The 15,614-nt window shown below is 35.8% G+C and overlaps 1 protein-coding gene across 1 annotated transcript in view; it reads right to left on the reverse strand.

The window, feature by feature from the left end:
* Nucleotides 1-15,614, reverse strand: part of THSD7A (thrombospondin type 1 domain containing 7A) — a 427,016-nt gene that overhangs the window by 33,331 nt on the left and 378,071 nt on the right. Inside the window, exons 14-16 of the mRNA XM_055314853.1 lie at nt 7,722-7,900; nt 4,996-5,001; nt 3,229-3,362 (exon numbers count right to left, since the gene is read on the reverse strand). Coding sequence (XP_055170828.1) covers nt 3,229-3,362; nt 4,996-5,001; nt 7,722-7,900 — 319 coding nt within the window. The remainder of the gene's footprint in view (nt 1-3,228; nt 3,363-4,995; nt 5,002-7,721; nt 7,901-15,614) is intronic.

Below are 15,614 nucleotides of genomic sequence, written 5' to 3' on the forward strand. Positions count from 1 at the left end.
TGACACAGGGTACAAGGATTAACTTGCAAAATTACCTATTGATCGAGAGTTAAAGACAGATGTTCAATACTCTATTAAGTAGTTATGTACATAAAACTACATTTTCACAGGCTTTTCTCCTTTAATTTTTTTATTACATAGTGAATTCATTCAGCTTAGGAAAATCAGAAGAAACAAACAAAAACAAAAAATCACTCAGAGAAAACCACTCTATAAAGACTATTCTATTTAAGCATATATTTCATTTCATAAACTAGAGCAAATTTTATCTACTATTTGTACCATTTAAAAAACCAATAATATGAACATCTTTTCCTGTCACCAACTATTTTCCTAAGATATAATTCTTTTTTTAAGAATGATTTACTTGGGCAGCCCGGGTGGCTCAGCAGTTTAGCGCCACCTTCAGCCCAGGGCAGGCGTAATCCTGGAGACCCGGGATTGAGTCCCACGTTGGGCTCCCTGCATAGAGCCTGCTTCTCTCTCTGCCTGTGTCTGCCTCTCTCTCTCTCTCTTCTCTCTGTTTCTAATAGATAAATAAAATCTTTAAAAAATGATTTACTTATTTGAGGGGGGGAGGGATAGAGGGAAGAGAGAACTCAAGCCAACTCTTCTCCTTGCTCAGCAACTCGGGGCTTGATCTCATGAGCCTGAAATCAGGACAGGAGCCCAAACCAGGAGTCAGGTGCCTAACCGACTGTGCAACCCAGGTGCCCCAACGAAGATATAATTTTTAATGATTATATTTGAATGTCATCACTTCAATATGCCACGATTGTTAAAAATGGCCTTATTGTTGATATTCCAATTATTTATGTTTTATTTACTTTATTTGGTATTAGTTTTTAAAATCACTCTAGAATACAGAATCAAGATTCACATCAGGTTTTCAGCACAAAGGAAAGCACTAAAGCACTTTAAGTTCATTTGCTTTCCTCCGAATTCTTGGCCTTTCTCCTTTCCACAGGACAAGGAATTATGCTGTGAGAAAAATTGAACTGTATTAGAAATACATAGTTCAGAACCAAGCTGGAGGCAAAGAGCAGGGCCTGAGGCCCGTCATAGGTACGACAGTAAGGGGGTACATTGTCTGCCGAGAATTCAAAAGAACAATAAAGATAATCAAATCTCTTGCTCTTTATTACCTGTTTTTTATTATCACCATGTGCTAGAAATTCTTTAAAAAAAATGTCTGTGAAAAATATCCCTTCCCACCAGGAAAAATCACTTCTGCCACCAGCCTTTGATATGTCATATCATCCTAAAAGAAAAAGAATGACACTGGATAAATTGGTACTTGCTCTCTTATAGACTCATCTATCCTGAAATGTCACTCAATGCTTGCATATAAGCAAGACATTTTGACCTTAATTAGCAGAGGATAAGGTTAGAGAGGTTTACTACTCAATCAGTAACAAATAGAAACATTATTACATGATCAGAGATCACAATCAATACTGACCTTCCCTTTTCTCTATTGACATTAAAGATGTTTACTGAGAAAATGAATAGATCTCAAAAGTTACTTTGCTTAAGATGTATTTGGAAATGTTGAGAGTATTATTTATAAAGCAAAAAAAAAAGCATGTACACAGATCATTGAAGAGAAAGTTGAAAGAAACATTATTATAATTTTTCTTACTAATGAAAAACCCAGCTTGATCAAAATATTTTTATAAGGAAAATATTTTTAAATTTGGAGGAGAGGGATCCCTGGGTGGCGCAGCGGTTTGGCGCCTGCCTTTGGCCCAGGGCGCGATACTGAGGACCCGGGATCGAATCCCACGTCGGGCTCCCGGTGCATGGAGCCTGCTTCTCCCTCTGCCTGTGTCTCTGCCCCCCTCTCTCTCTCTCTCTGACTATCATAAAAAAAAAATTTGGAGGAGAAACTTTGAATTTGCAAGGGAATGGTGGAAAATGGAATCTCTGTCTTTTCCCTATGTTTCCCTATCAACTTGTCACCTTCTAATCGCTCATCTACCTTTATTAAGTTCCTCAGAAAAATAGCTTAAGAGTTCAGAGGGCTTGTGAAAAAAGAAACATTATTTTTATTGGAAGCAAATTATACAGTGTGCCAAAGTGTTACGATATAAATGTTAATTCACTCTACTTTTCTATTGAGAAACATAAATCTTAAATTCATGAAAAGTTAGGTCATGAGTAGCAGTGGGCTTGTCCACTAGATGAGTCGTCAAATTCTGTATGTTTTTACACTTGTCTTTACTGTGTATCACTCGGCAGGGTTAGAAGAAACTGGTATAAAGAGTGACAACTCTGTCACTTTACTAGATGAGTGTTCTTGGTAAATTACTCAGTACTTCTGAATCTACTCCACAAAGTAGAGATAATAAAACCTCATAGACTTGTTTTGTAGGGTTCCAGAGCCCTTAAGAGTCATATGCAGATACTGGAGGGAAAATTTAATGAATATCAAAATTGTATTAGGTGTTAGGAAATTTCTAGAAATATGACAAGGTCTCTGTTTGGAGAAAATTATAGAGTTTAATAAAAACAACAGACGGTAAATGGATCTTTTCAAAACAATGAGGGGGAAGTGGGGTACTGTACAGCAACACCACTCAACAGAACTTTCTGTGATGATGGAAATGCTCTATAGTTCTGCTGTCTGACAGCATAGCTATTAGCCCCTTCAGCTATTGAGCTCTTGAAATATGTCCAGCGTGGCTGAGGAAACATATTTTCAATTTAATTTAATTTTAACTAGTTTAAATTTAAAGTGAAATAGCCCCCACGTGGCTGGTGGTTGCCTCCTCGGTGGCATGGTCATAGAACAAATGAGCAGCACCGAGTATTAGGAAGGCTTTCTGGAGGAGGTGGGCATATTCAAAAGTTAGCCATTTGGATGACACAAAGGAGCAAGGGTTTATCACAGATTATCACTAAAAAGCAGACAGCAATCTTTTTGGCTTTTAAGAACAAAGTTTTTGGGGTTGGAAAAATTTGCATTCATTCAGCTTGCATTCACTATGAGGATCCTTCTCTTCAGGAGGACCTTCAAGTGAGGCATCCTGTCAGGAGGCCCAGTGTGACAACTTGCTGCTTGAAGCAGATGCCCTTAGAATATTCCATGAACACAGATTCCCTGGAAATAAAACTAAAGAGAGTTTAATGCAGGAGACCAGGGAGGAGTGAGAGCCCCACGCTGGCCTACATGAGGCTGGGAGGTGGTAGTGTGTTCTGTTTCTGCACAATGAGGCTCACCCTTACCTCACTTTTCGGGTTTGCACACCCTCTCCACAGTTATCTCGCATGTTGACAAAGGTCACTTTGCAGATGCTCCATGGCTCTGTGACCCATATGTACTGGTTGCAGTCGCTGTGGCAAGGGACGACTTCATACACCTGAAACACACACAGTTTTCTGGGATTTCTCCTCAGGGAACCCGCTGAGAGTGGGCAGGAGCACAGAACATCACAACAAACATTGTATTCTTGTTGCACTATTTTCACTCCTCTCCTTTATTGTTCATTATTCTAAGATGGGAATATAGAAACTCTCTTGAGAGTTCTAGTAGTAAAAGGCTAGCTGTGTTGTATTCCCTTGATCCTATATTACATGACAGTGGTACATCTGACCCAGTGGAGCACACGGGACAAATTGGGTACGTTCCTGTACTGATCCTCACCACGCAGTGCTGATTTCATGGGCCCTCTGTCTTGTTCACGGTGTTGTGTGTCTTCAATACTTAGGCCAGAGTGCTCGTATGTTAGGCCTTCTATAGAGATTTGTTGGATAGATGAATGAATAAATGAATTAATGAATTAAATGAGCACATAAAAGTAACTGTTTTCAAAGAAATATAACTTGGCCTGTTTTCCAAGTGAATGTATAGAGCAATAAGAATTTGTATATTTTTTGCATTCCATATGTAAAACTAAATTAGATGATAACAGAAACAAAACCATTTAAAAAGTAACCTTCAATCATTTAGGGCTTGGAAGCAAGGTCTGAAATTGGCCTCATATTACACAGCTACAGCTCAAAGCAGGGAGCGCCACATGACACAAAGCAAACTGTCTGTGGTTTGGTGTCCATAAAGGCTGAAAGCCTCACATTTAGACTGGTATGTTTGGTTTCAGGATTTTAGAACAATGAACCAATTACTTTTTTTCTCAATGAGAAGAATGACTAAATCGAGGGAATAAAATAAACCATAATCCACTGCAACACAGCTGAGTCAACCATTAAAGAAAAATGTCTTTTAAAATAATTTCAAAATCCAGGTTAATTCAACTCTATTTCCTATTTCACACAACACACACACTAGTGTATGTATATTTTACGTAACTATTTAATTCCAGAAACTATAGATATAAATAGCCCTTTGGAGCTATTCTTTTGTGCAAATTTTAGTGAATGAATAAAGCTGAGCTACTGCAAGTTAGAATAAAGAATATACAGTGCTGGAATAGGAATCCATCATTGTTATACAGGATCACCTTCATATGGGGTACTGTATTAAAATAGGACTAAATACTACCGAGTAAAACATGACCCTACAATTTGTGAGGAAGGGAAATATTGAAGGAGAAATGCATTTCTCTTAATCTTTTGATGGCGCTCATGTGAATCTCCTCCACTGGACTGAATACCAACCAGTTCAGAGCGACTTCCTGCCACCCACCCTCAGCCCACCTGTGCCTTTTCTTTTCCCTCTGAGAAGCATGACAGCATTAACAAGAGGTGTCACTGCCTTGTCAGGGCTGGTGAAGTGAAGCTTGTTCCCCCCACCCCTGAACCTCAGCCCTGATAATAAAGTGAGAAAACACAGGTGGCATGCTGGGCCAGGGGGACGGTGGATGGGGGGGGGGTGAGGAACAGCTGCAGAACAAAAATTTTATAGAAAATATGATATTTTCTCCCTGTAAAAGATAAAAGACAATAGCAGGAAATGAAATACATTCTCTGGAGTCGGGAGAAAAAAGGAAAACAAGTAGTAGCCTACCAGGAACCAGGGGGTGTAGGAATTCTTACCTGTGCCTGGGGTGGCATGCAGCAGGATTGAAGAAATGGGAGAGGAAAAAGATAAGGAAAAAATATCAGTATGCTGAATGAAAACATTCATATTCTACATTTAAAATATCATTTCATCCACATATAAAAGTCTATTTTTTTTTGGGGGGGTAAATTATTAGAATATCTTTATTAAGTCTTGGGAGAGAAAAAGCAACTTCTTATTATTGTTTAAAGTTGAAATACATAAATGAGTATTGCAAACTTCATGGTCAAGGAAAAGATTAGATGGGCAGGATGAAGAAATCTTAAGACACTGAGTAGTCCTCAAAATACATACCATATGTATGTATGACTGATGAATGATGGGGGGACTGATGAATGATGGCAACTACTCTGTGATGCAAATTGTGAGTGAAATCTATCCATAGACTGTTTGATTAATCTATTGATTTTAATCAATCCATCCATCTACATTTCTTGGGAAATGAGAATTTGCTTCCTCAATTAGAAAATGGTACCTCAAAACCATTTTCAAGTCAATGGACCTCTGATTTTTTTATTGAGGAATGTATAATTGTAGTAAAGAATCCATGTGATTTGCAATTTTCAAAGTTAACACAAACTTTTGCATATTCTTTACTTTCCTAATATTTTGATGATAAAATCCTAGGAATTTCTATTTTTAAATGTAGAACATTTGTACTCAGTCAGGAATCTATTATTTCTCATTTTAGCTTTAATTTTTAGTTGTTAATGCCTTGATATGTCACCAGTAAGCTGATTAACAAGTACCTGAATGTCTCCATCAAACTCTGTATTAAATTTTATCAGAGCTGGAGAGTGACAGAAAAATGGCTTAGGTATAAGACTTTTCATAGCAAAGAAAACATGGCAGAAGGTCCTGAACCTTTGAAAATTCACTAGTAAAAACAATGCTGAGGCAAACACAGCTCATTTTAATTGAGAGGTTGACTGGCTGTATACACACACACACACACACACACACACACACACACACACACACCCTGAACATTTCTGTAGAATTTCTCTTTATTAGGGCAATGGATCAGAATTTATTACAATTTAAATTTACCAATGGAACTTTAAAATTTCAAAACTTGTAGAAAAATATTTACATCTTAAACCTTGCATTTCAGTTATTTTGTTTCTTTCGGGTTATGTTAACCGAAATTTCTTGTTTGCAAGTATTCACTCTGGCAGGAAAACTCATTAACCAGTAGATGGCAGCAGTGTAGTGTACTAGTCACCAATGGCTGACCTTAAGGGCATATTCAGCAACTTCACTCAGGGAAAAAAAAAAAATCAAGATTTTTTTCAGAGAAGTACTTCCTATGGCATTTAATTCTCCACTTTCTTTGTCCTTAATTTCTTTATTCAAAATGTATTTTGATTTTCTCTAGACTGTACCTTTATTTACTTTATTATTTTTGAAGATCTAATTGGCTTTCTCATGAGATTCACAAATTGGATAGCCTTCCATTTAGCAGGTAGAGGGGAACATCCTACAGTTTATCTTTGTTATCATTAACAATTTAAGTTAATTTGGGAAGCAAAGTATGTGTACTGGTAAGCAGTGTGTTTGGAGATTAAAATGAGTTTATGTATGCCTGAAACTTATCTACATATTTAAGGTTGGTTTATATATATGACTTGGTTCATTTGATTGTAACAATATAAATACATATCTTAACATCTACAAATACAATATTAAATTTATTCTTTGTTAGTTCACATATAGGTCAATCATGATAATAATTGTCTATATTTTATATTACATTTGAATTAGTCGTAATTCCCTCTATTAGTCTTTTCATTTTATATCTCCAATAGGACACAAGTAACAACTATTAACTGCAGCTAATGAAGTGAGGATACAAAAATAAAATAAAGTTCCAAATAAAATTCAAAAGGTCAAAGACTAAATTGGTATATAGTGTTGGTACACTGACTTTGAGGTCATCTTTATTTTTCTTTTTTCTTAACTTATTTTATATCAAGCAGATTTAAATGAACATTCAATATATATTTCCTAGTTTTATTTTTTTAGAGAGGGGGAGAGTGTGAAGGGGCAGAAGGAGAGGGGGAGAGAGAGAATCTTAAGCAGGCTCCACACTCAGTGTGGAGCCCAACGAGGGGCTCCATGTTACTACCTACCCTGAGATCATGACCTAAGTTGAAATTAAGAGTTGGACACTCAACCAACTGAGCCATCCAGGAAGTACCCCTCCACCTTTATTATTTCGAGAAGGAAAGATAGAGGGATGGGAGAGGGAGGGAGAGAGAGTGAGAGTGTGTGTGTGTGAGAGAGAGAGATTTCCTAGTTTCAGACCCAAATCCAAATACTTTCTTTCATTTTAATTTAAGTAGTTGGTAATTGAGATATCTTTTCTGAGAGTCTAGGGGAACTATAATAATGAGACAATCTTGCTCTTAGCACACAGCTAGATACAATTTTATGATATTATTTTAAAGGTAGGTGTCATTTTAGTTTCCACTTAATTATATTCATATGCATGTACATGCAAGGTACTAAATCTCCTAATGCAAAGGTAATATATCTGATTTGGGATTTTAACAACATACCTCTATTTACTCAGGCATTCTAAGGATTAAATGGGTTAAATGTCTTACTTAGGGTTATTATTTATTCTCCATTTTGGAGAAAAAAATAGATCACTGTGAATCTAAATAATAAGTTAATTAAAATCAATGGTAGAGAATACCTGGTTGACATGGTCCAGCTTGGGGCAAGGCCTCCCTCCATTATATGGTTTCTCACGCAACCATTTAGACCGAACCTTCACACCACTTCCACAGGACTTACTGCAGCGAGACCAGTTGGACCACTCACTGAGCTTGCAATCGGAAGGACAAGGGATGATGCAGGCCTCTTCAATGTAACCTGCATGGAAAAAAAAATCAGATGAGGGCCATCTTCTCCACATGTCACTTGCCCACTACCACCCACCATTCTAGCTCACTTAGAAGGTCCAAGTTTGACTTGACAGCAACATGCAAATGCAAAGATGTCTGCGTTGTTAGAGACTGAAATTCTGCAGGAAAATGACACATACATACAGCGACTCTGTTAAAATAACAGCCGAGCAGCTGCCATATGATCTGCTTAGGATTCATGCTCACCATATTTCAGCATTTCTGACTTTCTGACAGCTCGTGTTTAATTGACAATAACCTGTCTGCTGCTATATCGTTCTCATGCTGTCAGAATGATACATTAAAAAAATTATAACAGTTTTCTGTAAAATTCTGTCTGTTAATGTCACACAAGTCCAAGTGTTTGAGTCCATGCAATGTTCTTCCTCAAGAAGAAAGACAGACCCTCTCAATCAACATCCAAAAGGAACCATTTAACTTAGCACCTTATGTTTCCCCTTCTTTGCAAATCAGATCTGGAGAAGAAAAATGAAGGATGTTAAATAAATAATGTCTCATAATTTTTAGTGCTGTCAATTTAAAAAACAATTTCACATCTTATATTCATTTGATTCTCTTGAAAATCTTATAAATGTATTGGATACATATTGATATACTATTGGACAGATAGGAAAACAAATGCAGAAAGATAATTGACAAGTGGAGGATCACACAGTAAAAGATGGGGTCTAGTCCAGCACTCATTCCATCAAATCACACAGCCAATTAACTTAATAGTCTACAGATGTGATTTGAGAAATGGGTGCATTTTCCTGGAACAGTCCCTTATTACCAAGTTGGCATTTCAAATATCAATTTATCACTTGTATATACTCTCCAGGCAAATACGTGGAAAAAGCTAAATTTCCTACGGTCAAGAATCAAAAGCATAGTTGTTCTGTGTAATACTCTGATATGCAGAGGGTTTGTTCATATACCATTTTACATCAGCCATCAAGGATTCAACTTTGAAAATGATAATATAAACAACTTGTACTAGGGGACTCTAGGTAGATTACAATTTTGTTATTGAAATATAATTTATATACGATAAAAATCAGCTCATGACTCAGTTTTTAATATATTCACCAAGTCGTACAATCATCACCATTATCTAATTTTAGAACATTTCCATTACAACAAAAAGAAACCCTCTAGCCATTAGCAGTTACTTCTCATTTTCTCCTCCCCCATTACCTGGCAACCACTCATCCACTTTCTGTCCATGAGAATGCACCTATTCTGGACATTTCCTAAAATGAAATCAAACATTATGTGGCTTTTCTTGATTGGCTTATTTTACTTAGTATAATGTTTTCAGGATTCATCTTTGTGAGGGTTCAAGCATGTGTTAGTACTTCATTCCTTTTTATGACTGAATAGTGTTCCATTGAATGGAAAGATCATATTTTGTTTATCCACTCATTAGTGTATGGGTATTTTAGTTGCTTCCCTATTTTGTATATTATGAATAATGCTGCTGTGAACATTTGTGTATAGGTTTCTGTGTGGACATGCTTTTAATTTTCATGGGCATATATCTAGGAGTGGAATTGCTGGGTCATATGATAACTATATTTAACTTTTTGAGGAAGTGCCAAACTGTTTTCCAAAGCACATCATTTTACACCACCATTAGCAAGGTATAACTGTCCTAATCTCTACATTTGTCAAAACATGTCTTTTTTATTTTAGTATTCTTTGAAGAACAAAAGTTGTAACTGTCAATGAGCCCAATTTACCTATTTTTTTTCTTTGGGAGCTTGGGCTCTGATGTCACATCTAGGAAACCATTACCCAATCTGAGGTAATTCAGATTTGCACCTATGTTTTCTTCCAGGGATTTTACAGTTTTAACTCTCACATTCAGGTATGTGATTCACTTAATATTTGTGTATGGTAAAAGTTGTAAGGAGGTCCAACTTCATTCATTTGTATGTGATTATCAAGTTATACCAGGCCCATTTGTTGAAAATACTATTTTTTATACATTGAATTATTTTGCTGAAAATCAGTTGACCACAAATGTAAAAGTTAATGTCTGGATTCTAAATGTCATTCCATTGATCGTTATGCTAATACCACACCATCCTGAGTACTGTAACTTTGTAGTAAGGTTTGAAGTCCTCCTACTTTGTTCTTATTTTTCAAGATAATTTTAGCTTTTTTGGGTCCCTTGCATTTCCATATGCAAAATCTAAGGTAATTTTAGAATCAGCTTGTCAATTTTCACTCAGAATGGCAGTTAGGATTTTGATAGGAATTGTGTTGAAGAGCTCGATCTATTTGCCACCTTAACAATTCAGATACATGGGAATACTTTCCATTTATTTAGGTCTGTAATTTCTTTCAATGTAGTTTTGTGGATACATCTTGAACTTCTTTTGTTAAATTTATTCCTAAGTATTTCATTATTTTTATTGTATTTTATTTTTATTCATAAGAGAATCAGCAAACACTGATTTATTTTATTATTGTGAAACAAGACCACCTAAAAACCAATATGACAAATTTAACCTATAAGCTTGTGACCAAAATATTCTGTTAAGAAGTGTTAAAAAGCTAGCCAGTTATTACACAATATTTCCTAGCCTTGCCTTTTCATAAATTACCTAGAACACATGCTAAAAGTACAGGTTTCCAGCAACCCCAAACATCATGATACAGTTCACTTGGGATAGGGTCTCACTTTTGGAAATTTAATATATTGGTTTATTCAGTAGTCCCTCTTTTTTTATTGAAATTTTTTATCAAGGTGATTTTGGATTCACATATAATTGTAAGAAATAATGGAGAGGTCCACTGTCTACTTACCCCAGTTTCTTACAATAGTCAACTACAGTATAATTTTAATCAAGATACTGAGATTGATATAATCTACTGAGTTTATTCAGGTTTGACCAGTCAAACATGTACTCATTTATGCATGGATAAGTGTGTAGGACAGAAATTAGGGAATGCTGTCATAAGACACAGGCAGAACCAGAAGAATCTGGATGAGAAGTAGATTTATAGCTTATCTTTATATATATTATCTCCTGTGTTTCTGCCAAAAATACACATCAGCTGTTTTAGTCTCCATACACAAAAGTGCATCTTTTGTGCAATTTCATAAGTATGAAGTTCATTGAATACACACATGAACACAGAGCCCTCTTTTGTTCCCCCTTCCAATCACTATCCCTTCCCATATGTGCAACCACTATCCTGATTTCTCACAATGCAGAACTGTTGTACTTTTGAAAAACTTCATGTAAATGGAATCATACAGTGTTTACTCATGTGTGCAAGCTTTCGTTCATTCTAAAATGTGGTGTGAGATTCATCCATATTGTTGCATGCTGTTGAAGACCATTCTAATTAACATATAGAATTCTGTGGTATAAATATATTATGGCTTATTTTTTCATCCTTATTTGTTTATGATGAATTGTGTATATTTTCCAATGTGGAGCTATTGCTAACAGTATTGCTATGAACATTCTAGAATATGCCTTCTGGTGAACATATGTATGTACTTTTGCTGGGAGTATTCCTAGGAGTAAATTTGATGCATCAGAAGATATGCATATTATATTATCTAATTCTAAGTAAAGTATATAAAAAGTTGGTTTTTAAAAGACTTTATTTATTTATTTGAGAGAGTGAGAGCACAAGTAAGGAAGAGGAGCAGAGGGAGAAGGAGAGGCAGACTCCACACCGAACATGGAGCCTGATATGGCACTCGATCTTACTACCCTGAGATCATGATCTGAATCGAAATTGAGAGTCAGATGCTTCACCAACTGAGCCACCCAAGTAACCCTGTTGTTTTTATTAAAGATAGGATTGCAAATTAGGCATGAAGAGCAGAGTGCAATGAAAGAATTTTTAGAAGTGTTTAAAATAGTCTAAGGTAACCAAGAGGGCAGAGGTGCCAGTTGGGTCTTTGTCAGTTGTGGAACACTGAAGATAGAAAAGAGATGTCCATGCTAAGTTTTGAATGTACTTCTGGCATTTAGAAGGCTTCTGGGCTATTGATAATGATGTAGAGAAAAGTCCAAAGGACTGAGGTGCCTTATGGCAGTGTTTACCAAAATTTTGAAAAGCATAACTTCTTCAAATACATGGTAGAGTCTACTTACATCTTATACTTTGACTTTATTATGGTTTGAGGTGGGAAAACAAGCCCATCTCACTATTTTGAGTTGAAACAAATTTCAAATCCCATTTCCTTTTCATACAGTAGTTTAGAAAATGAATTTATCTAAACCAGTAGGAGATGCTTAAAAATGTAACCCTTGAAAAGGTCAGTAATAATTCATTTTGTATTTCAAAGTAATAGTTTATGAAACTGAATCAAGCTGTAGAAATGTCTAAAGTCAATGGCATTTAAAATCAATGGCATTCTGTGGCCAAACTACTTAATGCTTGCAAAAAGTATATATATTTTAAAAAATCCCAATTATTTCCAAATGTTATCAATAGCTTTGGCAAAGGACACTAGTATTTCAGAGGTAATTATTCTACTATTTTATTTTTTAAGGTTTTTATTTAAATTCCGGTTCATTAATATACAATGTAATTCAAGTGTACAATATAGTGATTCAACACTTCCATACATCACTCAGTACTCATCACAACTAGTGTACTCCTTGAGCCCAATCACCTATTTAACCAGTCCCCCCACAAACCTCGCCTCTGGTAGAACAAACCATCAGTTTGTTCTCTACAGTTAAAGGTCTGTTTCTTGGTTTGCTTCTCTCTCTCTTTCTCTCTTTTATCCCATCATTCATTTGTTTCATTTCTTAAATTCTACATGTGATTGAAATCATATGACATTTGTCTTTCTCTGCCTGACTTATTTCATTTAGCATAATCCTCTCTAGCTCCATCCAGGCCTTTGTAAGATCTCATTTCTTTTTCATAGCTGAGTAATATACCCATGCATGCATGTGCATGTGTATGTGTGTGTGTGTGTGGTTGTGTGTAAACTACATTTTTTTTATCCATTCATCAGTCAGTGGATACTTGGGAGGTTTCCATAATTTGACTATTGTGAATAATGTTGCTATAAACACTGAGGTGCATATGTCCCTTTGATTTTTGTATTCCTTGGGTAAATACCTAGTGGTACAATTGCTGGATTGCAGGATAGTTCTATTTTTAAGTTTTTGAGGAATCTCCATACTATTTTTCAAAGTGGTTGCACCAGTTTGCATTCCCATCAACTGGGCAAGAGGGTTCCTTTTTTCTCTACATCCTCGCCAACACTTGTTGCTTGTGTTATTGATTTTAGCAATTCTGACAGGTATGAGGTGAGATCTCACTGTAATTTTGATTTGTATTTCCCTGATGATCATTGATACTGAGCATCTTTTCATATGTCTGTTGGCCACCTTTATGTATGTCTCCTTTTGAAAAATGTCTATTTATGTCTTCTGTCCACTTTTTTTTGGGGGGGGTAGGGGTTTGAGAGGAAAGGGCAGAAGGAGAACGAGAGAGAGAATTCCAAGCAGGCTCCACACCTAGCACAGATCCCAATGTGGAGCCTGATCCCATAACTCTAAGACCACGACCCTAGCTGAAACCCAACCAACTGAGCTACCCAGGCATCCCTCTCCTGCCCACTTTTTAATTGGATTATTGTTTTTTGGGGGGTGTTGACTTTTATAAGTTCTTTATATATTTTGGACTTTAATCTTTTATCAGTTATGTCATTTGCAAATATCTTCTCCCATTCCATAGATTACCTTTTAGTTTTGTTGTTTCCTTCACTGTGCAGAAGCTTTTTATTTTGATGTAGTCCCAATAGTTCATTTTTGCTTTTATTTCCCTTGCCTTATAACACCTATCTAGAAAGAAGCTGCTATGGCTGGTGTCAAAGAGGTTACTGTCTGTGCCCTCCTCTAAGATTTTTATGGTTTCAGGTCTTACATTTAGGTCTTTAACTCACTTTGAATTTGTTTTGTGTATAGTGTAAGAAAGTAGTCCAGTTTCATTCTTTTGTATGTTGCTGTCCAGATTTCCCAACACCATTTGCTGAAGAGACTTTTTCTCATTGGATATTCTTTCCTGCTTTATGGAAGATTAGTTGACCATATATTTGTGGGTTCATTTCTGAGTTTTCTGTTCTGTTCTATTGAACTATTTGTCTATTTTTGTGCCAGTACCACACTGTTTTGATCACTAGAGCTGTGCAATATAACTTGAAGTCCGGAATTGTGATGCCTCCAGCTTTGTTCTTCTTTTTCAAGGTTGCTTTGGCTATTCAGGGTCTTTTATGGTCCCATACAAATTTTAGGATTATTTGTTATAGTTCTGTGAAAAATACTATTCATATTTTGTTAGCATTGCATTAAACGTGTAGACTGCTTTGGGAAGTACAGACATTTTCATAATATTTGTTCCTCCAATCCATAAGTAGGGAACATCTTTCCGTTTCTTTGTGTCATCTTCAATTTCCTTCACCAGTGTTTTATAGTTTTCAGGGTATATGTCTTTTGCCTCTTTGGTTAGGTTTATTCCTAGGTATCTTATGGTTTTTGGTGCAATTGTAAATGGGATCGACTCCTTAATTTCTCTTTCTGCTGCTTCATTATTGGTGTATAGAAATGCAATAGATTTCTGTATGTTAATTTTGTATGCTGTGACATTACTCAATTTGTGTATCAGTTCTAGCAGTTTTTGGTGAAGTTTCAGGTTTTCTATATAGACTATCATGTCACCTCCAAACAGTAAAAATTTGACTTGTTTCTTGCTAATGTGAATGTCTCTTAGTTCTTTTTATTGGCTGAGTGCTGAGACTAGGGCTTCCAGTACTATGTTAAATAACCATAGTAGGAGTGGACATCCTTGTCTTGTTTCTGACCATAGACAAAAAGCTCTCAGTTTTTCCCCACTGAGGATGATATGAAACTGCAGGTTTTTCATATATGGCCCTTATTACGTTGAGGTATGTTCCCTCTATCTCCACTTTGTTGAGTTTTTTTTTTTTTATCATGAATGGATATTGTACTTTGCCAAATGCTTTTTTCTGCATCTATTGAGAGGATCATATAGTTCTTTTCCTTTCTTTTATTAATGCAGTGTATCAGGTTGATTTGCAAATATTGAACCACCCATGCACCCCAGGAATAAATCTCACTTGATTGTGGTGAATTATTTTTTTAACGTATTTTTGGATTCAGTTTGCTGTATTTAATCGAGAATTTTTGCATCCATGTTCATCAGAGATATTGGCCTATAGTTCTCTTTTTAGTGGTCTTTGGTTTAAGTATCAGGGTAATGATGCTGGCCTCATAGAATGAGTTAGAAAGTTTTCCTTCATTTTCTATTTTTTGGAATAGTTTGAGAAGAATAGCTATTAATTCTTCTTTAAAAGTTCTGTAGAATTTGTCTGTGAAACCAGCTGCTCCTGGACTTTTGTTTGTTGAGAGTTTTTTGATTACTGATTCAATTTTTTTGCTGATTATTGGTCTGTTCAGGTTTTCTATTTCTTCCTGCTTCAGTTTTATATGTCTCTAGGAATTTATCCATTTCTTCCAGGCTGTCCAATTTGTTGGCATATAGTTTTTCATAATATTCTCTTATAACTCTACTTCTGTGGTGTTGATTGTTAGTTCTCTCATTTGTGATTTTATTTGAGTCCTTTCTCTTTTCTTTTTGATAATTTTGGCTACAGGTGTATCAATTTTAGTAAT

Source organism: Nyctereutes procyonoides, unplaced genomic scaffold, assembly GCF_905146905.1.
Source record: "Nyctereutes procyonoides isolate TBG_1078 unplaced genomic scaffold, NYPRO_anot_genome, whole genome shotgun sequence".
NCBI lineage: Eukaryota > Metazoa > Chordata > Mammalia > Carnivora > Canidae > Nyctereutes > Nyctereutes procyonoides.